We start from the raw sequence: 27,978 nt of genomic DNA, 5'->3' as shown, positions 1-27,978 counted from the left end.
CTCAAGTAAGCCCGGGTGTACTCAAGTGAGGATTATTTTACTGTGTTCTATTTCAACAGAAACAGCAATGTTATAAAACAGGCACAAGAATCTATGGATTTCTTTATACTTTTGATATAATGGGAGATAACTGATGCAAATACATTTTCGTAATATGATTTTTTTCACCAGCAAATAATTGTTTTACAGTCTCCATCAAATAACAAAAACACTAATCCTTTTATCAGTTATTTTCCAGATTCAATTAAATCTAAAGCCTCATTAGATCCTGGGATGGAAATATGATATTTGTATAAAACCTTCCTGAAAACTGTCTCATTCAATATGAAAACTGATGGTACCATATAAAACAGACTGCCATGAAATAACTGACTGCCATAAAAAGTTATTTTTTTTATCAGAAAAAAAATCCAAGTGCAGTTTTGCTTCACAAATAAATTTCATGATGTGTATCCAATGCTGAGTACAAAAAATTGTCTCTTATTTTTCCTGAGCACATTTTTCCCTGAGCAAACTTAAATTTTGATCATGTCCTCCGTCTAAAATAAAAAACAAGCTAATTATCATGAAATTTCCTTTGAAAGTAGTTCTTCATCAAGTTGTTCTGTTTGTAGAGGCTGTACTCCATTCTGTTTACTACTTTCTTTTACTTCAGTCATCTGTAAAATAAAAGTATCATTCTGTAAGTTTTACAGCTGCTGACGTTTGATTCACTTATTCCATTGAAGGTCTTTTTTAAATATCAACTAGAGCTCTCACTAAAGGCAATTAATACCCCCTGACACCGCTTTAATACTGGGAAAGTAAATGATCAAAATTGTAAAGCAGTCTGTTTTAAATGCTGAGATGTGAGCAGGTCATATTGAAGTAATTCCTTTAGACTTTTTATGGTATTTATAGGAAAATGTAAAAAGTCTTTTCAAATTAAACTTTAATGAATAAAATTGTAAAATACCTCTATATGTGAGCATGTATCACTGGACTCGTTGACAGTTCCCTTTTTTCCTGATGAGGTAGATGTAACATGTGACAGGTTGTGAAAGGCCAAGTACCATGGTGATAATAAATGGCGGTCTATGGGTCTTTTCTTATTGCCTCCTGTTTAAAGAAACATTCATTTTTACTGCATATGAAAATCTATATAAGTCTGAGTATCAAGTACATAGCTTTTTCGGTATTTATTGTTTAAAAAATCCCTTATAACTGACAGAATGTTGGACACAAATGTTAAGATATGAAAAAAGTCAATCATAATGCATATATATCAACTTCAAATAGCCCCATCATACTACATAGTAGAAGGCTAAAGGTTAGTACCCAGGCAAAGAAGTTTTTTAACAGGGGAGTGGTGGTCTAGTGGTTAAGGTGTCAGCCGCTCAACCCGGGGGTCATGGGTTCGAGCCCCACTGGGGTCACGACCATAACTTCTCATATGACACCAGTACTGGTTTTTCCAGGAAGCGGACTTGAGAGTGGTTCAAATAAGCTTAAAGCTTTCATCACAATCGAGCTAAAATAAATTAGTATAAACAAAAAAAGTTTTTCCTCCATGACTACTTGACAGGCAAAAGCATTTCAGAAGTCATTAATTTTGTCCTTCACCTTGGATTCATTTGGAGAAAATATCAGTTACTTGTGAAAAACAAGATAGTACTTGTACTCCAAACCCAAATCCACAAACAATAATTTCAATCAACATAGTTGCAGATGTTTAATGTGATGTTTGATGGAAATGCACAAACCTGTTGCACAGCTCACAACAAGTGCAATGACAACAGTAGTGACAACAGCTAGAGAACTGTACCACATGTACGACAGATGGTATAACTGTTCTAAACCACTGAAAATATAGTCAAGCACATAATGCAAGATAAAGCTTTTAACAAAGAAGTATAACATTAATGTACAGCAAAAGTATTACTTACAATTCATTAAAAATCGTATAAACAAGCACAAAGTAAATTAAAACAAGAGCACCCCGTTGCGGGTGCAGATGCTCATCTGATTTTTTTGTCTCCGTGTAATAGAAATATTTCCAAAAGGGGCCATAATTCTTGCAAAAAGCAGGATGGAGTTATGTTTCTAGCTGTACAGAGTCAGCTTTTGATGGTGAATAAGTATTGCAAGTTTTAAAGCAATAGCTTTGATAGTTTTGTAGAAAAGTTGACCTAAACATAAAACTTACCTAAGAAATCTGATATTTTCTAAGTCCAAAAAGGGGCCATAATTCTTGTAAAAAGCAAGATGGAGTTATGTTTCTTGCTGTACAGAGTCAGCTATTGATGGTCAACAAGTGTTACAAGATTTAAAGCAATAGCTTTGATAGTTTAGGAGAAAAGCTGACCTAAACATAAAACTTAACCAGGCAACGTCAACCCCAACACCGATGCTGATCAAGTGATGACAAGAACTCATCAGGTTTTTATTCTCAAAAAATCAGATGAGCTAAAAAGACGATGACTGGCAAAAGAAATTGAATACAGGATGTTCAAACAATGATAGTTTCAGACAGTTCTTTGCTCGAGTATTTTTGATAAAGCAGATTTTCAAATTTTCATATATGTTCCAAAACTGAACATGACAAGCATGGGAGCATGAAATATAAATTTAATGTCATGGTTTCATCCATGAAAATTAGTCTAAATGAATAGTAATTACTTCAATGTAAATTGAAATACCTGTATCATTAGAAAATTTACCTTAATACTTGATCTGATGAAGTTGCAAGTTCTGTAGAACTGTTGAATGAAGAACTGGCAGTTGTGAACACATGTGTAGTGGTGATACCTGTTGTACCATTGGTGACATTATACCCAAGTCCTGACTCTGGACAATGTGTAGTTGGCATGTGATTTGAACGATATACTATAGAACCAATGGCTACCCAGGATGTCACAGCTAGGCTTGAGATAACCCCAATACCTGCTCCCTGTGACAAAATTAATTGATGCTAATTTTATGAAATTCATTCTGGTGGAGCAGACATGAATTGAATAAGTGTGACCATGACCTTGAACCTTAGGACCTGGGTCATGTGGTCTGCACATTGTTTTGATGAGATAATCAATTGATGTTAGTTTTATGACAATCTTCCAAGCGGTATAGACAATATGAAGTGGACACGCAGTTAAGCTATTTGACCTTTGACCTAAAAGTGTGACCTTGACCTTAAACTTATGTGCCCTACACTTCAATTTGATGGATAATAGAGCAGTAACAAAGAGTTAAGCTCTTCTGAACTCTCAATGTGACCTTGACTTTGGACCTAGTGACCTGGGTTGTGCACTGTGCATAAGTAAAAACAACTGATGCTAGTTTCATTAAAATCATTCAAGCAGTTAAGACAATATGGAGATTTGACCTCCATGTGTGTCCTTGACCACATACCTAGTCACCTGGGTTGTGTGCTACATACATCTTCTTGATAAAATAAATTACTGCTGCTAGTTTACTTTGAAATCATCAATAGTTGCAGAGGACTAATTTTTCACATATAATTTCATGGTTGAATTTATCTGAGAAATTAAAATCCCAACAAACAAGTCAAATTCTCATTAACCCTTATCATGCTGGACACGATTGATTCCACCTTTGCGACCAATGTAGATCATGATCAGCCTGCACATCCATGCAGTCTGATCATAATCTGCACTGTTTGCCATTCAGTCAGTATCGTTTCGGTATGAACCCCTTTTAACAATTAATGGTACTGTCCAAATTGAAAGATGGACAAGTTCTTTACAGAAATTTAGCAGGATATGGGTTAATTTTATGTTCAAAAGTTGAAATTCACTTATTCATATCTCCACAAAAAGGCCATTATGCCCAAAGCCACAAAATTTAGTGCCCATAATATTTATGGATATTTGAGAGAAATTATTTTCACCTTAAATGTGTGGGTTACCGGTAGTCCTTTTAAGACGTGCTGGATCATATGCTCAATAAAGTGTTAACGTCCAGCTTAAAGATACAGCATTACTTACCCAGGAGTTTATGACAGGAAAGAACAGTGCACAGATGAAGAGCCCAAGCAAAGGGCCACCCACCATTCCAAATATACTGAGAGCCACTTGCAAGATAAGGCTGCCAAAAAACTGGGCAAGGAATGCCAGCACTACAGTCACCACACCAAAACATATTGCTGAAATATACATCTTGTTAATATAAATATGTTTATTATTGGTTATCATAATCATAATTACAATCACTTTATTTAAGGTGTAAGCACAATAAGTCGTGGACTTATTGTAGTCCTCTGTAAGTTTACTAATCTTAAAGTTCATTTGTAAACAAGTAGGAAGTAAAAGAATGTGATATCTCGGCTCCAACAATAATGATGACATCACTGAATTTCATTTAAAAAAAATAATTTGATTTTAAGGTAATGAAAGTCACAAGGTTTTTCAAACAGACACTTACTCATATACACTTATTAAATGATGAGTCAAAACTATTTGCCCAACGTTAAAAGGATCGAAGTTTTGGCTATTGACCCCGTAAGCCCATCAAAAAGTGTTTTTTTTATACATGACACCTGAAGTAAACTTTCACAGATTTGTTTTAACTGATGTGTTGAATAATAGACATGTCATATACTATCACAAATTGTTACACAACTCCTTATATTAATTACCAGTCCATAGCTTGTGATAAATGACCGGTCTATATTCCATATATGTTTACTGGGCTAATAAGTCAAAAACTTAAAACTTTAACTAAGAAAATTAATTTCTGATGTCATGTAATAAAACACTGAATGACTTGCAGGTCAATAGTCACAACTATTGACCCTTGGTCCTTCAGACCTCAGGTAATAGTTTTAACTACTGACCGGCAAGCTATTCAATAAGTGTATGCCATGTATAAAAAGGAGTCATGTAACAATCTATTACCTGTAAAACCAATCAATATTAACTGTATCCGAGAAAAAAATAATACAAGACGTAATGCTTTTAGTAACACCATCAAAACAAAACTTTTGCTTAACCCGTGAGCTTGATATTTAACAAACCAGAAATCTGATAGTATCAAATGCAAGATATTTACCAAATACTTTAGACAGAACTGTTGAAAGCCGTTCTGTCATTTTCTCTCCTTTTGCTAGTCTGTATATTGGTTTGATAATGTCCGTAAGGAAGGTCAATGCAAGGGCATTAACTCCAGATGATACTGTACTACCAAACAAAAAATACAATTGATAGTTTAAATTAATTTAAATAACCAGTTGTTATACATCAGTTACAAATTACATAGGTGAAATCTGTTACAGAGAAAATGTACTACCGGTATGTCAATGATTCACATTCTTGTATTACAGCCAGTAATAAATTCCCTGCACCAATTTAAAATATACAAAATAATATTTTATAAAAAGAAATAATATCTAACATTTAAAAACAAGAGCTGTCACAGGAGACAGCGCGCTCAACTATTTCGATGCTGGATAGTGAAACTGGGCACATCTGAGGAAACTAGAGCTGTCACTGGAGTGTTTAATGACTCCAACTGTGGATGAAGATATTGCACAATAGCCTGAGTCTATGTCAAAAATATCAACTTAAAGTAATAAGAGAGGTAAAGATAAAATGTATCAAAACACTATATAAGTATATCCTAAGCAAAAAGGGGCATAATTCATTAAATATTGGTGCCAGAGTTATGCACCTTGTGTCATATGATGCGGGTGATGATGTTGAACAACTATTTTAAGTTTAAATCAAATCCATTCAGTAACAAGATTTAGCTTACCAAAAGGTTCCTTCTAGCGCATATTAAATATTCTTTTTAAAGGATCTGTTTTTTAGCATCCTGATACAGATGTTTAATAAAACAATTATGAAAAATGTGTTTTGTTAGTTCATGTGCATTCTTATCTATTTAAAAACATTTAAGTTATTTCACACATTTATTTAACTTGTTATAATAATCAAACACCTTCTACCTAAATATTATAGCTCTATCAGCGGACAATAAATAATAAAGACCATCATTCTATCAAAATTTCGGGAATCCTCTGTTGAAACCTTCCCTAGTAGTACAGTAAAATGGTGTAAAAATACTTCAGAAAATGGGAAAAGCATGAAACTTGGTACATAACTACTTTAGGGCAAAATACTAAAAATTAGCATGAGACCCACTCCGAAAAATCCAATATGGTCGAAAAATCCAAGATGGCCACCATATATGTATTTATATTCAAAAATACATAATATTATATATAAAATTCCTATTGACACTTACAGTCATCAGTATTATAAGCTAAAACCACCTGCCTGAATAAATCCAAACATATTATATTAACAAAAATACCGCTCTTCCAACAAAAATGAAAAAAGTTGTCTCCCTTGGATAAAATGTGCTATTAAGCAGAAGAAAAGTCATAATGCATTTATATGAATCAAAATTAAGTATATAATGGTAACTGGCATATCAAGAATGTTTAAAATGGCAACAGTCCTGTGCAGAACTTAACAACAATTGTAAATTAATTAATTATAAATACATTCGAACTTCGGTAACTGAAATCCACCAGGACCGACTAAATTTATTCGAATTTTCGGTAGTATGAGTGATCGAAAAATATATTATAAAGGAATTTGTTTGGGACCTGACGATAGATTAATTGAAGAATGGTGTTCGAATTATCAGAGTTTGAGCAAACAAAGTTTTAGTCTGTAATGTGTATTAGTGAATAAATGACATGTGTTTCACTTTGTCATTAGTTTTCGTGACTCAGAATTTGTAAGTGTTGCTGTATTCATTTCAATTTATTTACACTAAGAGAACTAATGACACTTAATAAAACTATATAATTCATTAATTATGTTAGTGTGATAGACCATGTGAACATCCCTGGCTTGTCAGATCATCATGATTTCTTTGGGAAAAAGTCATTGCCGGTTGATCAGCGTAATCAAATTTACATTTGCATGTCCCTGTAATATTCTGTTTTTGTCAAATTGTAGCACACTGTACCATAACAATGGTTTTATAGTTTAATGTCATAAGCATATAATGTACAGTCACTAATGCCCTGATCACTCTCAGGCAAAGACCATGAAGATCATACTGCTTCCTGAAAAGTTTGACGCGGTGGGGACGGGGATCAAACTCGAAAAATGTGCAGTTCTAAAGTTCATACAGCGCGCTTTTAACATCCTTGCCAGGTTCTCATGGCGTCTAACACGTTCACACTAATTTTCTTACCACGCGCTTCTTCACGTCCAGTGTGTTCTTACTACATTCTTAGTACGATCAGTCAGATTGCACCTCTCGCTTACCATGCTTTAACCATATGCTTATCACCTTTTCTCTGCATTCGTCGGCTACTTATAAATACTACGCCATGCGCCTCTTTTTTCCATTCCTTCTGCAAGTTATATTGACATAATAAAAATTATTTTGCATAAAAATAATTGCATTTATTTTCTAACGAAATATTTGAATATCTCGTTGTTAGGCATGTAAACAATAAACTATCATTGTTGTCAAGTAATCCTGTTTTTCTAATCCTCGGTTTATATATAACAAATAAATGATGAACGCGGAAGCGTCAGGGAACCACTCGAGCGTTATATAAACTCGAGATCACGTGCAGTATTCTCAGTTCAACCACAGTATTGCTACATAGCAGTTCAAGTGTTCGTTAAAATTGCCCACCCGCCACACCCCAGTTATAATAATAATATAAAAAATCTGTTCAATACGACAATATCATTATTATTGCATATTTTAATTCTGTTATGGCAATCTGACTGTTTTGCGTAGTACTTATGTTACAGATGATATGCTGCTGTCTGGATGCTAACATCTGAAGTGATCAGAACCAGGATACCTTTCACGAATGTTGAAGAAATCGGATTCCTGGGCTACAAATCACTCGTTACACAGTCAATCGGAAGCGTATCAAGATCTCTCCAGACGATAATTAAACGAGAAATCCATATGTTTAGAAGTAAGTTGTAAACTTACTGGATTATTACGTGAATAGACATACACTAAATATATATATATTCAAGTTTGGTAACTAGACGATTATCTGAGTTATCACAACAATGTTATGTGCTCTCGGAACTAGTGAAAAATATGGAACTTATCTGCAACCAATAAGCAGCATCGACTAAGACTATTGGATGTTATCATTCAGATGGAAGATTCATAAACTAAAAACGTTATTACTTAAGAATGTGAATCTAGCTTGTTCTTTCTGGAACAATTTATTAAGTCAGAAAACAAGGATTTAAAGATTTTTTGTGTTTTATTATTACATGACTTATTGAATATTTTACTCAAGTAATTTATCCGTAAAATAAATCTGTTTTTTATTCTTTTGTCACTCCTGTTAGTAAGGGCCAAGAAAAATTCTGTCGGCCGGGGGCGATCGGGCGTGCTTCTGGACGTTGCTATAGTCTGTCTGTTGCTGTGTAAAAGGTATTGCTCTAGTGCTTTGGCAATATCTGACTAGCCTCGCTTAAATGTGTCATAGCCTTGCTTATGTCATAGCCTCGCTCATGATAGTATTTGCCTTGCTTAGAATTACAGTACTTTGCCTTGCTCCATCTGTCCGCTAAATATTCCTCATTACTTTGCAGGTAACGTCGAGTTATGGGGAATGTTTAATTTACTGTGGTGTACTGTAGCCTCGCTCATTATAGTATTTGCCTTGCTTAGAATTACAGTACCTTCGCTTGCTCCATCGGTCCGCTAAATATTCCTTATTACTTGCCAGGTAACGTCGAGTTATGGGGAATGTTTAATTTACTGTGGTGTACTGTAGTATCCCTTGCATCCGTGTGAGATTATTCGTTACTTCTACTGCAACTGTAGAGTAATGATGGTGTGGTGTGTTTACGAGTGCGTCTGGTTTCCTCCCGGTTGACTGAATTTTTCAGCATAGGTTTTCCTCGGCAGGTAACGTCGGGTTACCTAAGACATTGGAGTGGCCATACTTTGCCAAAAATATTAACAATAATAGTTTTCATATATAAGGAGAATTACAGTAGGATTTCGTGTTTGCAGTTTCATATACATCTGTAATTATTATATGTGATTGCGATCAAATCTTGTTATACCTAAAAGGTTTAAATAAATGTGTATTGAACTGAGAATTTTGTATGTGTCTTTTGTATACGATTTCGGATGGTAAAATAACTGTGTCCGCATCTACACTCAACAACCATAAATTACAATAAACGACGACCCCCCACCCCACCCCAACGCCCCAATGAAGAAAAAAGAGCAGTCTTATAGAGAGACTGCGGTGGAATAAGCAAAAGCAGTGTGAAGGATATACGGAGGTCCAAAAGTCCACTACAAGCTGCCAGTGCTGCTGAGTCCATGATTATGTGGCAATTCCTGATGATGTTCGATACCCATTGCTGATTGAAAACGAAGTGATTGGGAACTGGATCCAGTATTCATACTTAATTTTCAGAATCTGAACCAATCATGGCGAGAACCTGCTGCAAACGTGACATAGATGTGTTAAGGTTTAGGTCCATGTTTTGGAGAAAAAAAGTTCGAACGTCATCAAATCATAGAAAGAAAGCATTGTTTTACATGAAAATTTAAGCGCATATAAAACATTTATATTATTCTACAAAACCATTGTCAATTTGCTGATATATGTATTGAATTCCGGAAAGGGACTGCATGAAGGGGCCACACTTCTGGACAGTTCAGCGCCTTTAAAAACTCACCATTTATTAAAAGCTGTTACAGGTCTTCGTTTTGATGCATTTGCAACATCGTGCGAGTATTTAAACTTTACATAACTAGGTAAAACATCGTTTTTGACAATTGTTTACATTTTTACTTTACAAATGACATTCTTATTTAAAGGGGGACAACTCATTAAGAATAGTTTAAGTATCCGACTCTGTGGGACAGAACAGTAAAACATGTATTGGACAGATAAGTTGTTTGTCATGTTGTTGTTCATTTACTAAAAAAATCTGTTGTTTTGTGATATACTGCTAAACCTTAAGAACCGAAAGAACATATTAATAACCTTATGCGGTATACTACAATGTGGCATGCACGTAGCATGGTCATAGCACACAAGCGTAGATAAGTTGTAGTAAGAACTCCATTGACATAGCAAGAACGCAATGATAACCCAATGACAGCGCAGTGAGCACGCCATGCAGCCTTTCCCGTCTGCACCACGCTTGTACTATGTCCTACTAGGTTTTAGTTAATCATTACTACGTCCTTCCTGCTTCCTGATTAGACCGCGTTCTCACTACATTAATTTTGAACATGTCCAAAATTCGACCGCGTTCTCTACACTAATGGAGACCATAATTATTAATTATCATGTTCTTATCGGAGTCTACTGTATTTCTTCTACATTGTACAAGTTCTTACTGCGTCCTGCTAGTTTTTACGACATAGTGGGAACGTGGCTGAGTGTAACGGGGGTATAAATTAAGAGCAGAATCTATCATTTCTACAAGAAAAATGTGCTCTAATATCTATTTCTGGACATTTTACTGAAATTAAAATTAAATTAAATGTGAGTACTTCAGGATTTTTCTAATGAGCACAGGTACATTCGAAACACAATTTTAATACCAATTTAAATTACTAGTTTTAAGACGACAAATATTATCTGTTTACCATTTGTACTTCGTTAAGCAGTCCAATGTAAGAATAACACTGTCTTGTCAAACAAAACTAACCAGTACAGCTCGTTCTTACCGATGAATCAAGCTTTTAAATGCATTTTCTACATCTTCCTACAAGCAAACTGTTCGTATTATATTTCTGGGGTATATTATGGAGGCTTTCGATACTCTTTTTTACAGCAAAACATGTCAAGTAGCTTGATCAACCATCTGTTCACATATAGATTTGGGCTATAATGTGCATTCCTGCATCGTCTGCTACACCTCTTGAACATACTAAAAAAGGCTGCCCATTAGGTCGGGCACATATGGGTGTCGGGTGTTCTATCACTTTCCTAAAATTCCTAGTCAAGATAAATAAGGCTGACCAGAGAGATCTTTGATATATTGGACCCTTTCCAATAGTTTTTGTCTCAAATACCCAAGTCTCGTACCAATAGCTCCTCAAGTGCATTTGCAACCTCGATAAAGTCTGTCGAGGAAGACGTAATTTGTCAAACGTGCTGAAATGCTCTGCCCTGTCTTATGCAAGTTAACTAAAGTTGTCGACAATCTCGTGCTTGTGTATACTGACAAGAGTATCTGACATGTACCTTATTTCAGATTTCAGCTCACTGTTCAGAGTAATATATTTCACAAAATAGTTACTAAGTGTTGTCCATGAAAGCAACTTTTATATTTTCAGCCTCACTCTTCTTTGTTACACAGTTAGCAATTTATTACGCAGACATTGTGACTGCGGGTGCATAATAAGGAACATTGTTTCATTTGATCCTACTAGCCCGTCGCTATAATCTATTCTTGCATTCCGAAGTCCCAAACTGAAAGGGGTAGTTGTCGTACTTGGTGTCAAAGAAACTACAATTTTATATAGCAACTAAGTTAATTGACCTTCACATTCTCCATATTACTTACCGTCTATAAACAAGGTTTCATAAAGAAGTCTTTAGAATTTGCAATTTTGAAGTTATTGAAGAATCCGCCATTTGCAAATGATGGACCGACATACAGATGGACAAAATGATGTACAAGAGGAGAAAATAAGATAACAAGCATGTTCTCAATTTGTCCCTCTGTCAATGAAAAATATTTCAAGAAACAATCTCTCCTTGTTTTGAAGAAATGCAGGATGACACTTTGTGTCATATTCGTGCACTATTTGTTGCCATAGCAACAACATTTGTTGCCATAGGAACAAATTTAAATGACATTGGCATTCTCTGCATTGCCATCTATCCATGTACCACGTATCATGAAAAATTCTGCTGTAGTTTCAAAGTTATTGCAGTATCCCACTCTGCATGGCTGACGTATTGACATGCATACAGGGGCAACCCATAAGCCCCATCTGGCTAAATACTGGTAAGGGAATAACAACAATGTTTCAATATGCTGCTGTGGAGGGAATTCAAGTGAAATAATATAAATTACATATATTAAAACAAAATATTCTTTAAAATATGAAAACTACACAATGATAATTTTAAACTAAGTTTGGAAACAGAAAGAAACTAACATCATTTGAATTGTTATTTTTGCATTTGATGCAAATTTAGGATTTATTTTATTATATACATTTATATTTAGTGCATTTTGGGGGTGAATGTAAATATAATGACCTTTCATTAGAATCTTCTAAGGTAAATATTGAGTTTTGGCGGCCATTTTGGAAAATGGCCGACATATCGGCCATCTTGACAGATATCAAATGGGTCCCATGAAAAAAATGTTTTTAATGCTTTAATAAATAGCTGTGCCAATTTTGGTGCTTTTCCCATTTTCTGAAGTATTTTGGCATTTTCTGTTACGAATTGATCGCACTATAGTGTCACATATCGTAATTTGGCCAAATGTTAGCCTCTTTGTAAATTGAAAGTTTCACATAGCAATACATGGACAGAAAAGTGCTGCCAAATGCCCTTAATTGCATAGCATGATTGATACTTCCAGCTCCAGAACGAAATATGACCGTCTGGGTCCGTAAAAGTTAAGCTAGAAGAGATGAAACCAAGTAGAATAATAGCAGACGATATTTTTGGGCGGGAGTCTTTTTTTAGATGATGCATATTCATTTAAATAATCTCGATTCTTCATTATTACAAGTTAGATTTGGAGTTATATGATTTAAACTATGTTATTGTTTCTTGAAGGTCTGTTATTAAGTAATTGTATTTCACTAAACTTTAGTTTAAAGATTGACTTAAAGATGCGTAAACACACACTGGCAAAGAGGCTATTTGTAATGAATATGCATGAGTACAAAATGGCGGCGCCTACTGGAATTCGGATGCCTTTGATGATACCCTTGTATCCATTACCTGCTCAGTCAAGTGTGACATGTTCACCATAAGTGTTCCTTCTCTTGAGAAGGAACAATAACAGAGACAGAGTGAAAGTGCATCAAAACTCTAACCTAAAATTCTAAGTAAAAAGGGGGAATAATTAATGAAAAATTGGTGCCAGAGTTATGCACCTTGTGTCATATGGTGTGGGTGATGATGTTGAACAACTATTTTAAGTTTGAATCAAATCCATTCAGTAATAACAGAGACAGATTGAAAGTGCATCAAAACTTTAACCTAAAATTCTAAGTAAAAAGGGGAATTAATTCATGAAAAATTAGTCCCAGAGTTATGTACCTTGTGCCATATGATAAGGGTAATGATGTTGAACAATTGTTTAAAGTTTGAATCAAATCCATTCAGTAATAACAGCGATAGAGTGAAAGTGCACCAACACTTTAACCTGAAATTCTTAGTAAAAAGGGGGAATAATTCACGAAAAAATGGTGCCAGAGTTATGCACCTTGTGTCATATGATCTGGGTGATGATGTTGAACAACTATTTTAAGTTTGAATAAAATCCATTCAGTAATAACAGAGATAGAGTGAAAGTGCATCAAAACTTTAACCTGAAAATCTAAGTGAAAAGGGGGGATAATTCATGAAATATTGGTGCCAGAGTTATGGTCCTTATGTCAGATGATGTGGATGATGATGAGGAATAAGTATTTCAAGTTTGAATCAAATCCATCAAGTAATTACAGAGATAAGTTAAAAAAAGAGAAAGTGTAAAAAAAACTTTAACCAAGGTGGGGACGCGGAAAGACGCCGACGCCGACGCCGGGTCGAGTAGGATAGCTCTCCTTATACTTTGTATAGTCGAGCTAAAAAGGTTATTTCTTATTAATAATTACTAAGTAATATTTCATTGAAAAGAAATACTACTAGTATTTAGTAATTATTTGGCCCTCCACAGTGAATAGAACATATTTATAAAATGCAAATACCTCAGTGACGCACTGAATATACAAGCAACCATGAGTCCTGGAAAACCATGGAACTGACCTAAGATATCCATCACTAACCATGGAATCAACTGTAATATAAAACAGGACTTCTTCTTTTTTTCATGTTTGTTTTCATTTTATTTTTCAAAATAAACAACCAAAAATGAATATAAAAAAGTTTATTGGTGGTGGTGGTGGTGGTGTGTGTGTGTGGGGGGGGGGGGGGGGGGGGGGGGGGGGGGGGGGGGGGGTGCATAGAATAATGTTCTAAATTCCAAAATGCTGTTTGAAAATTTGTATATTCAATGTATATTCAATCTCAATACAGATGCAATTTTTCTATCAGAAAAATAGTCGGGAATGAAAATGAACACACGAAAGACTTTCACCACAACTACAATGAGAAACACCACGGGAATTTTGCAGCATCAAAATGTTCGGTTAAAATGTCAAGGCCCCTAAGGTGGCCAATTTCTGACATCTCCTTCTCGTGTATTGGAATGTTTGGAGGGCGCCAACATGCCTGAATGACAAATTTTCATGTTGATATGACAAATATGATTATATCATATTGGTACGCTAGTTTGTTGCTCTGGCGTGTTGGTAGAAACCATAAGGCCCAAGTCAAGCCCTCAGGGCTTGACATCTAACAAAGATAGACCCAAACATGAAATTAATCAGAAAGCATAACAAGAGGGTCATGATGACCCTATATCGCTCACCTGTAAAACTTGGCCTTGGAATCATTAAGATAAACATTCTGACCAAGTTTCATGAAGATAGGGTCATAAATGTGGCCTCTACAGTGTTAACAAGCTTTTCCCTTGATTTGAGTGGTGACCTAGTTTTTGACCCCACATGACCCAGTTTCAAACTTGGAATAGGAATCATCAAGAAAAACATTCTTACCAAGTTTCATGAAGATAGGGTCATAAATATGGCCCTTAGAGTGTTAACAAGCTTTTCCTTTTATTTGAGCAGGTAACCTAGTTTTTGACCCCACATGACCCCACCTAGGAATAATCAAGATAAACATTCTGACCAAGTGTCATGAAGATAGGGTCATAAATGTGGCATCTAGGGTGTTTTGATTTGATGTGGTGACCTAGTTTTTGACCCCACATGACCCAGTTTCGAAACTGGCCTAAAGATCATCAAGATAAACATTCTATACAAGTTTGTATCAAATCAAAGCATAAATGAAACCTCTATGTAAGGGTCAAAACAGAAAAATTTTCCCCATTCAGGGGCAGTAACTCTAGAACCTATGAAGGAATCTAGCCGGTTTTTGAAAGGAACCGAGACATTATTATAACTTAAGTTGTCAAATCAAATGTAAAATGTCACTTCTATCGTGTTCACAAGGTAAAAATTAACAAATTTTGGCTCTTTCAGGGGTCAATCAGGGGCCGTAACTCCGGAAACTATTATTGGATCTGATGGATTCATCATGAAATACAAGATATATTGTTGCTAAACATATTTTTCAAGTTTGTATCAAATCAAACCGTAAATGAAGTCTCTATATGGCTGCAAAGGCCAAAATAACAAATTTTGGTCCTTTAAGGGGCCATAACTCTGGAACCCATGATGGGATCTGGCCAGTTTTCAGAATGAAGCGAGATATAGTGCCAACACAAGTTGTATGCAAGTTTAATTAAAATCCATTGCAAAATGTGTCTCTATCGTGTTCACAAGCCAAAATAGCAAATTTTGGCCCTTTAAGGGGCCATAACTCTGGAACCCATGAAGGGATCTGGCCAGTTTTCTAAAGATACCGAGATATTGTGTCAATACAATTTGTGTTAAAGTTTGATTAAAATTGATTGCAAAATGTGGTCTCAAGAAATTGTGAACGGACGGGCAGAAGGACGACGGACGATGGACAAAATGTGATCACAAAAGCTCACCCTGTCTCTATGTTATAGGTGAGCTAAAAACATGAATCCATAACATTTTTTTTATTTAAAAAAACTACTGTTTTTATGTTTACCTGGTCTCGTTTATTGATAAGACAGTCCTGAAGAGGATCATTGTCATGGTAACGAGCAAACAGCACTAGGCCCGCATACACCAACAGGGAGGTAAAGATAATACTTGCTGGTAATTGTAAATATAATGCCCTGAAAATTAAAGTAAATTATGTAACTTTTAAAGTTTCTGCTGATTATGTCATTTGTTTTCTTTGTGGCCAAATTTTTTCTAGATCACCAATTTGTTTATTTTTTCAAGACAGGGAAACTGCAGTAAATGAAAAGTACATGTAAAAGATGCTGCAGTTAATTGAAAAAGAAACTGTATGCCTACTGAAGACAGGATGATGTACAGAATAGTTTATTTCTTTGCTGATTTTTGCTGAGTGTGCAAATCATAAATTCGATGTGAATACCAAGAAGAGTTACATCTATAGATTGTTTCTTGCCTACCTAGCGGAGAAAGAAAACTAGAATGTGTCTGTAGGACACAGGGTGTGCCCCCCATTTGTACATTTGTCACAAATAAGGGGCAATAATTCAAATGCTTGCAGTCTTAATGGGGTATAGCCTCAACAAACATTTTATGAAAAGGATTCATTATTCTAGGCCCTATACTTTTTGAGCTATGAGCATCACAAACAAAAAATCCACTATTTTGGCTATTTCAAGGGCCATAACTCTGAAAATAGGGGGCAGAGCCAGATGAAAAATAAGAGGTACGCAAATTCACATCATGATTAAGACTGTTGCAAGGTTTCATGAATCTATATCAAATACTTTTTGAGCTAGGCATGTCACAAGGTGAAAATGTGCATTTTTGACTATTTCAGGCACCATAACTCTGAAAATAGGGGGCGGAGCCAGATGAAAAATAGGAGGTGTGCAAGTTCATATCATGATTAAGACTCGTGCAAGGTTTCATGAATCTATATCAAATACCTTTTGAGCTAGGCGTGTCACAAGGTAAAAATGTGCATTTTTGACTATTTCAGGGGCTATAACTCTGAAAATAGGGAGCGGAGCCAGACGAAAAATAGGAGGTGCGCAAGTTCATAACATGATAAAGACTCATGCAAGGTTTCATCAATTTATATGAAACACTTTTTGAGATAGGCGTGTCACTAACTTCGGACAGACGGACGGACAAGACCAAATCTATATGCCCCCACCACTCATGGGGGGGCACAAAAATATCCTGGTAGGACTAAGAAGATCTTATCTATTTTGCAGGCCTAGAGGGGAAAGTACTGAACTGTCTCATCAAGTGCCGAGGGAAAACTTGTCTAAAACATTTAAAGTGTCATCATGATAGTACTAACAATATTATGATGTCCAAAACTTTATACATAATGCCAGAAATAAAAACTTTATTATTCATCGAAATATATTTTAACAAGATGGGCAAGAAAAAGTAAGGCTGTTACTTGCCTGCCAGTGAATGACAGCTGTTTTCCTAACCCTCAGAGCACGATGGATAAGAAACCTTGCTAACATTCAGTTTCTCATTCCACGCTGTATCTTGGGCAGACATTTAAGATCCTTATAATCTCCAAGGAAAATACAATATGCTATACAAGTGCATTGTGATGTCAAACTCATGATGTCATAAACTACATTCACAATTTAATCATTCACAATATCTTTGAAAATTTTGTATTTGTATGTAAGAACAGTAACTGTTGTCTGTGTTTTCCCAACCCTCCGGACAGTACTGATAAGAAACCTTGCTAGCACTCAGTTTCTCATTCCCTTCTGTCCTTCAGGCTGGGAAAACTCTGTCCTACACAGGCAGACATGCAAGATCTTTATAAACTGTTACTAACATTTGTGCTTTTTTTCTGGATTCCATGCTAAGGTATCTCTGTATCATAGCCTGATTGGACCCGTATATTGTCATCGATGTGACAAACCCACCAATTACCAATGTCCAGAATGAATGTCTTTCTAGTGGACTTGGGTCAAAACTGAAAGAAGCAATAACTACTGTTAACAATATGAACTATCAGTTACAAGGAGCATTTCTAAGGAGCTATCGGCAACATTTGTGCCTTTCTACAATGAATTTATCAAACTTGTTAAGAAAGCCTTTACTAAACTTTTTTAATAAATTCAATAAGAAAAGACACTCTTATTCTATCCTATATTTATGGCAGGTTTTAAGTTATGGTGGTTTATTTTCAGTAGAAGCAGCTTATTTTTTAACAAGAAAAATGTTTAGTTTAGATTTTGAGGGACTTTTGCTTTTCAGGATTTCTGGTTTAGAGAGGTTCCACAGTACAATATACCATTGTAAACCTAGCTAGGTTAGTGATATAAGAACTGTCTTTAAATTTCCTGTATAATCAAAATTGATTATTGAGCAGTAATTATAAGAGATAACATTGCTAAATTATATTTAATTGAATATTCAGTCCTGGACAGTTCTTCCTTAAACATTGCAACTATCAGCTTGATAGAACAGTTTCTAGCAGATTTATGATTTCTTGTTGTTGGGTTTCAGACATATGGTGACTTTTCCCAGCTTTTGATGGTGGAACAAGACCCAAGGTGCCCTACAGGCATTGTTTGAGGCATGGGTAGAAGCACCAACCTTCTGTATAAAGTCAGATGGATAGCTTCACCACATGAAGAATTCTACCCCCAAATGCGATTTTGAACCCACAACAGTAATGGGCAAGTGATTTGAAGACAGCAAACTTTACTGCTTGGCCATAGAGGGCCCTAGCAGCTTACTAAAGTCTTAAGAAATTAAGAAATTGTGTTTTTTTCTAGTTTAAGCAGTAAAAGCCAAAAGCTGTGTAGTTTTACCACCCATTTTTGTCTTGTTTCAGTCTGTATTATTTTAAAATATAATATGACATAAGTTACTTGTCAGCTTGTAACTTGCTGCCATTTTTTGCCAGTTGCCAGACGACATCAAATCCTCCAATTTCGGTCGTGCCTTTCCAGACCACAGCAACAACACCAGCAAATACAATAATCATCTGAAAGGCGTCCGTCCACATTACTGCTTTCAAACCACCCTGTAAAGAAAAACTGATTTATTACAAACAAATTATTTCTTGAAGTATCTCTACATGCCACACATCCATTTTAAAATGCTTTTGAAATTTGAATCAGTGAACTATTTTACAATTATTTTACTTTTATGGTTACTTGATTCATATAACATAAGCTATACATCCCAGTCAGCAAGCCTATACTTAGCCAGCATCACACTGATACCATTTGTGTATTGGATAGATATATCATTTTGTCAGTCATTACCCAAGTTGGACTGATGTCGATGACATTCGATATTGGTTGTATCGCTGTTATTTCCTATTAAGAAACATATTAATGTTTGAGTAATGACTGAATTAAGGCACTGAAACATGTGTTTTTATACATATAATAATAATAATAATAATAATAATAATAATGATAATAATAATGATATCACAAAAATAATTTACTGATTTTCTGACCACTTATAATTGCCAACATGCTCGCTGAGATTTCATATTGTTTTGAATCTAGCACTATGTTTGCTCCAGTTGTAAACCAACTGTTTTAGTTTTACTGAAAAAGTAACGATGTATCATTTATAATTATGCGAACATCCTTAAACTGGTATCAGAAAATATAATTAATTAGTTCTGCATGGCAGAGTGGTTATAAGTTCACTGACTTCACCACTGTGGCTTTGATAATTATCATCTGCAAGGGGTAGACTTCTTTCATCTGAGGAAGTCATCCACCTGGCTTGCTGAAGGTCACTGATTCTACATTGTGCATGATAATACCTGAAATACTTCTAGAGGGACACACAATGTCTTCCTTCACCGTGAAAAGCATGATACGAACTAAAGACATTTAAATATATATGATATATATAAAGACCATATGAACTAAATTGAGTGTGTGAGACTACATGCTATTTGTATATCATATTATAATTATATATACTTACAACAGCAGTGTAAAATGTACATATGGCACCTATCAGTAATATTGAAACAAGGATGTCTATTCCCATCACTAGAAAGAAAACAGAATGATGTAAAATGTATTTGTGGTAAAACTACTTCATGGAATACCAATATGGATGAGAAATGTGGGGGTTGCAATGTTGGGTATATTACAGTTCTTCAAATCCTGTTTTACTCAATAGCTATTTTTTTAAACACAACATTATTCAGTCACCTGAATAATGTCTAAAGCCTTCCCTTAGGCTTTAAAAACTAAATTTGTCAGGAACAATTCAAGCTGGTCTTGTACTGCTTTCAAACATCATTAAGGACAAAGTCAGCTAAGTTCTTATATAAAGTTTATAGGTAACTCTGGTGTTTTTCCCCGAATGATGAGATCAAGCCCTAGTATTCACTGAGAGATTTAATTCGAACAGCACAGGTACAGTGCTGTATGGATAGAACATCTGACTCATCATTCCAGAGATCATATGTTCAAATTCAGCCACGTGGGTAATTTGACTGCTGTCTCCAGGATTGCTCATGCCTAAGAGCGGATACTGTTCATAACTCCAGGATGCATATCTCAAGAGTAGCTAACATAAGTTATTAGAATTTTCTCTACAAGTGATGTAAAATAAATACAATAAACTAAAACCTCCGTATTGTACTTAAATATCAATCAGGATTTAGAGCAAACCATTCTTGTGAAACTGCCTTGACAGTGATTATTGACAGGTGGATAAGTGCTATAAATTCAAGACAAGTTACAGGAACAGTATTTCTGGACTTGTCAAAAGCATTTGACCTTGTAAATCATGAAAAACTCCTTGAAAAGTTAGAAATTTTTAATCTTAGTGACTCTGCATTACTTTGGTTTAAATCTTACCTGTCAGACAGGTACCAAAGGGTCAGTGTCTCAGGTAAGTTATCTGAACTAGGTCATATACAGTCTGGAGTGCCTCAGGAATCAGTCCTTGGGCCTCTGCTGTTTGTGTTATATATAAATGACCTTCCAGCTGAACTAAAAGACATATTTACACACATATTTGCTGATGATACTACAATAACAGCAACAGGTAAAACACACACTGACATACAAAACTCTCTTCAAACTGCACTGAACAAAATTCTCACTTGGTGCCAAAATAACTCCATGTCTTTAAATGCTAAAAAGACAAAAGCAATGACAATTCAAACCGCTAACAAAGCCAGAGCGAATAATATTTCTGAACTTTACCTTGGAAATGAAAAAATAGAGCTTTCAGAATCAGAAAGACTTCTCGGAGTACAAGTAGACAAAAATCTTAACTGGAAAGACCAAGTAGACAATGTAATGAAAAAATGCAACTCTAAGTTATATCTTCTACAACGAATAAAATGTTTCTTAGATTTACCTGTCCGCAAAATGTTTTTCAATGCTTACATACTGCCGCATCTAGATTACTGCTGCTCTATTTGGGGAAATTGTAATGTTGCAGAAATGGACACTGTGATTAAATTTCAAAAACGAGCAGCCAGAATTATACTTGATGCAAATTTTGACACCCCTTCTGAAGATTTATTTAAAGTTCTGAATTGGATGAAATTTCCTGACAGAGTCAGATACAAAAAAGCAACACTAGTTTACAAGTCTCTGAATAATATATGTCCTGCATACTTGAACACAAAGTTTTCATTTTTACATGAAGTAAAGACAGTAAACCTAAGGTCACTTGACCAAAAACTGAACTTGCACTTGCCAAAACCAAACACAGAATTTTATAGGAAAAGTCTTGACTATTCTGGTCCTAAAATATGGAATGAATTACCTGTTGAAGTTCGAAATGCAGAAACCTTATATTCTTTCAAACAAAAATATCTAGCATACTGGAAAGTGTCACAGGTGTAAACATTGTCTATACTTTTAGATTACATCTTCACTTTCTTCCTACTGTATGTATAATGTCATTAATTTGTTAACAATGTAATGATCTTTGTAGTGTACCATAACTTTTTTCATATTGCTATATATATATATATATATATATATATATATATATTTTTTTTTTTTTGTAAAAAATGTATATATTATGAAGAGGCTCGTATGGAAGATCAGGCTTTACCTGAATTCGTTGCCTCTTTAAATAAAGTCTTTATTATTATTATTATAAAACACTGACCTCACCTTGATTTAGTGCTATAGCTGGAGCATACAGTACAACACCCATATATAATGTCTGTAAAAGGTAAAATACAGTATAATAAACATTAGCACATCAAAGCATATAAAGATATTGAATTGAAATAGATGGGTTATATGGAATCCCAGATAACAAGATGTAATTGTTTTTTATTTTTGCTTACAGAAATAAATCAAGGCAATTCTTAGTACAATCTGACTAAAGTACATCTCCTATTACGCTATGCTTAGGATCTGAGAACGAGCTATTGATAGCTCGTTCTGACAACCCTTTCACTAGCCAATCAGAGGTTAACTTACAACATTTTGCAAATCTATAGTTAGCTTTGATTTTTAGTATTTACAATTCTTATGTCGTAATGTGTTAGGTAGCCGGTTAGCTCAGTCGGTAGGCCACTTGCTCTGTAAGCAAGTGGTCCCGGTGTAACAGTCCAGCTTTTCCCCCAGTCAGTTTTTTCCCCGGGGAAAAATGCAACCAGCTGATTTTTTCCCCGGGGAAAGAATCAACCAGTTGGTTTTTTCCCCGGGGAAGAAATCAACCGGTTGTTTTTTTCCCCGGGGAAAAAATTGACTGGGGAAAAATCTGACCGTTAGACCGGGTTCGAGCCCTGGTTGACTGCACATTTTTCTTACTCTTTGACATTCGAACAAGTCATCTGATTGGTTCAAATAAAAACAGATTTGTGAAAATAAAAATAGCAAAATTGGAAATCCAAAATATACAGAAGATGAATGTGAATGGGTCATTCTCAGATCTTCATTTAGAAGATCAAGTACTTTAGTCAGATTGTTCATAGTAGACCATTATCATTTTGCGTTAGAATTACTGTTATTCATGGAGTGGCATCCAAATGTCTATTATTACATACTTCTCTCAGGCTGATTATTCATATTTATAATTAGAGAGTGTCTTATCCATTGTCCCAGTTTCAACCTAGACGCAAGATCTGAACTTATCAGCAAATCAAATAGCATTATCGTTGTAAACTGACCATAAGACCTAGATTAGCAATTAAAATAGTCATATCACTAGCTGGACTTCCACAACAAGAAAGAGCTATGCTTCCTTTAACCTAGCTATTAAAATCTCTACAGCTTCATTTAAGAGTAAGATTGAAGTGCCATCCTCTGGACACACGCATATGAAACATTTCCTTTTTATGAAGACAGTCCATGGGAGTCTATATGACAACGTTTTACTTTTCAAAATGTATAGTGCAATGTCTTTGTGAAGTCTTTAAATATTTGAAATCCACTGGATTATGCCCCAATGAAATGTTTTGGCAGAAACCACAAAATTTTATCCTAATAAAACTAAATTATTATTCTTAAATAAGTATATAGTTAATACTGTGTATTCAATATATCTGTACAGTATTTTATATTTAAAAATTCACACAGACACACAGACATTTATATCTAAAAAGCCTAAAACTCTGAGAAACAGGGGCCAAGTTAAATCATTTGAACCAAATTGAGAGAACAGACCAAGTTCTGTGAAGATCCATTCCATTAAGTAGTTCATGAAAGAAGTCATTTCAGTATCTTTACAAGTTAGTAGGGTACCTACCATTTGCACTTGAAACACAGCACTACCAATGATCCGCACTGGTCTAGAAAACCTTTTCTCTAAGTACTGAAATAAAAAAAAAAGAACAGTTTGAGCCACACCATGAGAAAACCAATATAGTGCGTTTGCGACCAGCAAGGATCCAGACCAGCCTGCGCATCTGCGCAGTCTGGTCAGGATCCATGCTGTTTGCTTTCAAAGTCTGTTGCAAGAGAAACCATTAGTGAACAGCATGGATCCTGACCAGACTGTGTGGATGCACAGGCTGGTCTGGATCCATGCTGGTTGCAAACGCACTATGTTGTGGCTCAATTTAATTGTAGGGGACTAATTTCATGGGTTTTGTATTTTTTTTCAATCCACCAAATTAAATATCAACAAACTATTTCCATTCTTTTGATCTCCATAAGCTGAAATCCATTTATTAATTTATATCCCAACAAAATAAACATTTTAGCCAAAGCTATGAAATTTCAGGCCCACAAAATTATATGATTTTACAGCAAGAAAATTTGAAATTTTGTTAGAAAGCTATCAATTTTGAATTCTGGTATTCAAATTATTTTAACGAGCTACACTGTATATACAAAGCAGCTGAAAAAATTAATTAAATCAATAGTATGTCGATTTTCAATTTAGCTCATGTGGTTTGCATGTCTATTTCACGGAACATAAAGTAGACATGCTTTAAATGTCTGTCACAAGTAATGCCGAGGTAAAAAGCTTTGCAAATTTGAATTCGAACCAGCATCATTCACATGAATAATGTGACATTTAACCTTTAGCCTGCTGCAGGTGAATTTAACAGCCTTTGCAAACAGCTTGGAACCAGATCAGACGCCGATTAAATCGGCGTCTGATCAGGTTCCAAGCTGTTTGCTACTCTGACAATATTTCTTCCAATTTTGGAGCAAATTGAATGAACTTTACAATTTTAGCAGACGACATTTCCAGCAGACGACAATTTATCTAGCATGCTAAAGGTTAATATCCCTTTTTACAATGCAAATTTAACAATATTTCTTGCTTAAGAATTGATTTAAAAATTTAAAATCTTGGGGGGGAATTGCTGTATTTGCTCTCTTTTTTTTCCTAAAATGGAGATATCATATTTGTGCAAACTTCCATAACTTACAAAAACCGCATCAACATAGCATAGGTCCAACCCATCTTGCTGCCGGTGTGAATTAACCAATGTAAAGGTGTCCTTTTAGTAACTATTAAAAGATTTAATCTTGTGAAATACTTTTTTATATTTTTACCAGTCAACTTCGCATTCAGTTAATTAAACTAGATATTTTCAAAAGCTAGTGTACCTCAGATGCGCTTGTCAGCTTCAAATCATGGAACACAGGTAGGAAGGCGTGAGCTGCTACAGGAAACGTTATAAGGTTACTGAACGAAATTAACCAATACATTGTCCCATTGTAGAATATCTCTGTCGGTACTCCGAGAACAAGTATCGCAGACAGGAAACTTGCCATCAATGACAATGTGACTGGAAGTATTGACATACGTCTCCCTCCGAGCAGAAAGTTTGCTGTACTCTGGTTTCGTCTGTCCTTAATCGCGTAGAATAGCCCGACCGCTGCAGATATGACTAACATTAAGATGAAAATCAAGTAATCCAACCAATGAAATGTGTTTGTTGTTGCCATTTTCTTGTTGTCTGTCTTTCCCTTAATACGATGTTAAAACTTTATTTATCATAAACTATAACTATGTTTTAATGCAATCATAAATTTTTTTACCCATACATGAACTAAATGGAACACTGGTTCTAATATAAGATATTTTAAGTTAAGATTGTAAGTGTTGTCAAATTCTCTGCATGTACATGTAGGTACCAAAACTGGATCATCTGACTGCTTCTGAAGTTACTTTAAAATTTCAATTAGAAACTTTGGAATTTAGTTAATAAAATCTCCCTGTGTACATCTTGACCACATGAACATTTACTCCATTGGTGGACATTTCACTGACAGTAACATGTATATTCAGACTGCTGAATCAGGTATGTTTGTAATCAAAAAGCTGTGAAATCCAAATTATGAACTGCTATTAATAACTCTTGGGTGACAGTTCAAGTAAGATTTACCTATTACTATTATCTTTACTTACTGGCCTATCACATAGGTAGATACTGTGTGACTTTGATACATAATTTAACATCAGCTGCAGTAAAATTTTATTATCAAGTTAAATATTGCAAGTGTTCAAATAATTATATTCAATCCTGCACAGACAGAATCTCATTGAATTAATTTCAGTAATGCTTGGATTTGTCTATTGTGTATTGAAGAAAAACACACTAAATAAATTCATGAAGTCCCTGGATGCTAAGTTTAAACCAAGTTTGATGACAACCTGCGAGTTGGTATAAGATGTTCTTTCAGCCTATTATAAGATGGAGATTGGACAATCTTAGAAAGTTATGCTAAATGGCCGAGAATTCCCATTCTATCTGCAAATATTGATCCCTACTGGATGGACAGTAAGTAGTATTCCCTGCTGTGTCTTATGTTTGTGCTCTTCTGCTATCCCTGTACCACAACGTATGATCTCAATGATTTGGTATCTTACTACTGTTGTACCTTTGTAGAGTCTTCAATGCTTTGAGACATTACATATTTACTAAGGATCATTTTTGTTTCTTTGTAAGAGGTATCTGTATATTGGATATGTCTAAAATTCTCCTCATGTTTGGAGTTGTTTGAGTTTTATTCTCTATTGTTAGTGTACACGGCAACTATTGTGCTAGCAGAGCTAGAGGCAATTGTAAGGTTGTGGAGACCATTTCTGATGCTGCAGTTTCTCCCCAACAGTGTGGGATTCTTGACTGTAGTTGCTGCAGAGCAGGTCCCTTGAAACCTAGTGGGGTTACTTCTAGTTTGATTTGGTTGGGTCCGAGCGATGGAGGACATTATCTTTTATTGGCTAAACATCTTATTTTTTGTGCCCACATCTCCCTAAAACAGATCTAGGTGGCACTTATGATTTTTATCCTTGTCCGTGTCTGCCATCTGTTGCATTCTTACAAAAAAATTTGATCAAGAGTATTCAAACACCACAGGATTGTTATTCAGCATGTGAAGTAGTACAAGTAAGGCCAGAGTTATGTCCCTTGTAGGAATGATATGCAGCATGTGAAGTTGTGCATCTAGGGTTTTATTTTGGATTTCACTCAAGACAGACCAGAGTTATTTCCTCTGACAGTGAAAACAAGAGCTCGTAGAACACGAAATGCCCCCCTTGATGCATTCAGTAATTGCACAAGAAACAAAAATTATTTGCTCACTGTAAACAAAAGTTCTACTGTTCTGGAACAATGTGACCTTGACCTTTGACCTTCGAGTCATCTGCTCGTCATGATCGACCTCCCTATTAAGTTTCGTGATCCTAGGCCCAAGTGTTCTCAAGTTCTTGTCCGGAAAGGATTTAACTGTTCTGGGTCAATGTGACCTTGACCTTTGGCCTACAGACCTCAAAATCTAAAGGGACCATCTACTGGTCATGACCAATCTCCTTAAGCGTTCTCAAGTAATCGTCTTGAAATGGTTTAACTGTTTCGGGTCACTGTATGCTTGACCTTTGACTTACTGACCTCAAAATCAATAGGGGTCATCTGCTAGTCATGATTAACCTCTGTATCAACTTTCATGATCCTTGGGCCAAGTGTTCTTGAGTTATTGTCCGGAAACCATTCAACTGTTCCTTGCCAATGTGACCTTGAACTTTGACTTATCACCTCAAAATCAATAGGGGTCATCTGTTTGTCATGACCAACCTCCCTATCAATTTTCCTGATCCTAGGCCCAAGTGTTCTTGAAATATCGTCCGGAAACTGTTTTACTGTTCCTGGTCACTGTAACTTTGTCCTACTGACCTCAAAATTAATAGGGGTCATCTGCTGGTGATGACCAACCTCCCTATCAACTTACACGATCCTATGCCCAAGCATTCTTGAGTTATCATCAGGAAACTGTTTTACTGTTCCAGGTCACTGTGACCTTGATCTTTGACCTACTGACCTCAAAATCCATAGGGGTCATCTGCTGGTCATGACCAACCTCCCTATCAACTTTCATGGTCCTAGGCCCAAGCATTCTTGAGTTATCATCTGGAAACGGTTTGGTCTACATACCGACCGACAGATCGACCGACCAACATCTGCAAAACAATATACCCCTCCTTCTTTGAAGGGGGGGCATAAATATGCATAAAGGACCTAAAAGTTTGTGTTTAAAGCAACTCGAATAGTATCCACCTTAAGTCATGAAATGCCTCTCACAAAATTTTAAGTGTTAAAAGTCATTTTTATCCTATATCTTATCCAACAGAGGGTTACAAAAATACCATGCTGATGTCAATTGAAAATTACTA

The 27,978-nt window shown here is 35.4% G+C and overlaps 1 protein-coding gene across 1 annotated transcript; it reads right to left on the bottom strand.

Annotated features, from left to right (window-relative positions):
* Positions 1 to 88: 88 nt before the first annotated feature.
* Positions 89 to 27,771, bottom strand: LOC123548321 (sodium-coupled monocarboxylate transporter 1-like). The gene is made up of 14 exons (XM_053546540.1): positions 24,912 to 27,771; positions 23,596 to 23,661; positions 22,011 to 22,062; positions 19,846 to 19,913; positions 18,762 to 18,916; positions 17,717 to 17,857; positions 15,911 to 16,040; positions 13,918 to 14,006; positions 5,047 to 5,174; positions 3,984 to 4,141; positions 2,700 to 2,929; positions 1,743 to 1,840; positions 956 to 1,098; positions 89 to 659 (listed from the first exon to the last, which is right to left on the bottom strand). The coding sequence occupies exons 1-14, from the start codon at positions 25,251 to 25,253 to the stop codon at positions 564 to 566; spliced, it is 1,896 nt and encodes a 631-aa protein (XP_053402515.1). The 5' UTR covers positions 25,254 to 27,771; the 3' UTR covers positions 89 to 563.
* Between the last annotated feature and the right edge of the window lie 207 nt (positions 27,772 to 27,978).

Source organism: Mercenaria mercenaria, chromosome 6 (assembly GCF_021730395.1).
Source record: "Mercenaria mercenaria strain notata chromosome 6, MADL_Memer_1, whole genome shotgun sequence".
NCBI lineage: Eukaryota > Metazoa > Mollusca > Bivalvia > Venerida > Veneridae > Mercenaria > Mercenaria mercenaria.
Note: the sequence above shows the minus strand (reverse complement) of the source record. Positions and strands in the feature narration are given on the sequence as shown.

What these genes read in the sequence shown, in the direction of transcription:
- LOC123548321 (XM_053546540.1), bottom strand. Translation starts at nt 25,253, where the DNA reads ATGGCAACAACAAACACATTTCATTGGTTGGATTACTTGATTTTCATC. An exon ending in CTGTGTTTCAAGTGCAAATG is followed by an intron (nt 22,063 to 23,595) that starts GTAGGTACCCTA and finishes TACCTTTTACAG; the next exon opens with ACATTATATATGGGTGTTGT. An exon ending in GTACATTTTACACTGCTGTT is followed by an intron (nt 18,917 to 19,845) that starts GTAAGTATATAT and finishes TTTTCTTTACAG; the next exon opens with GGTGGTTTGAAAGCAGTAAT.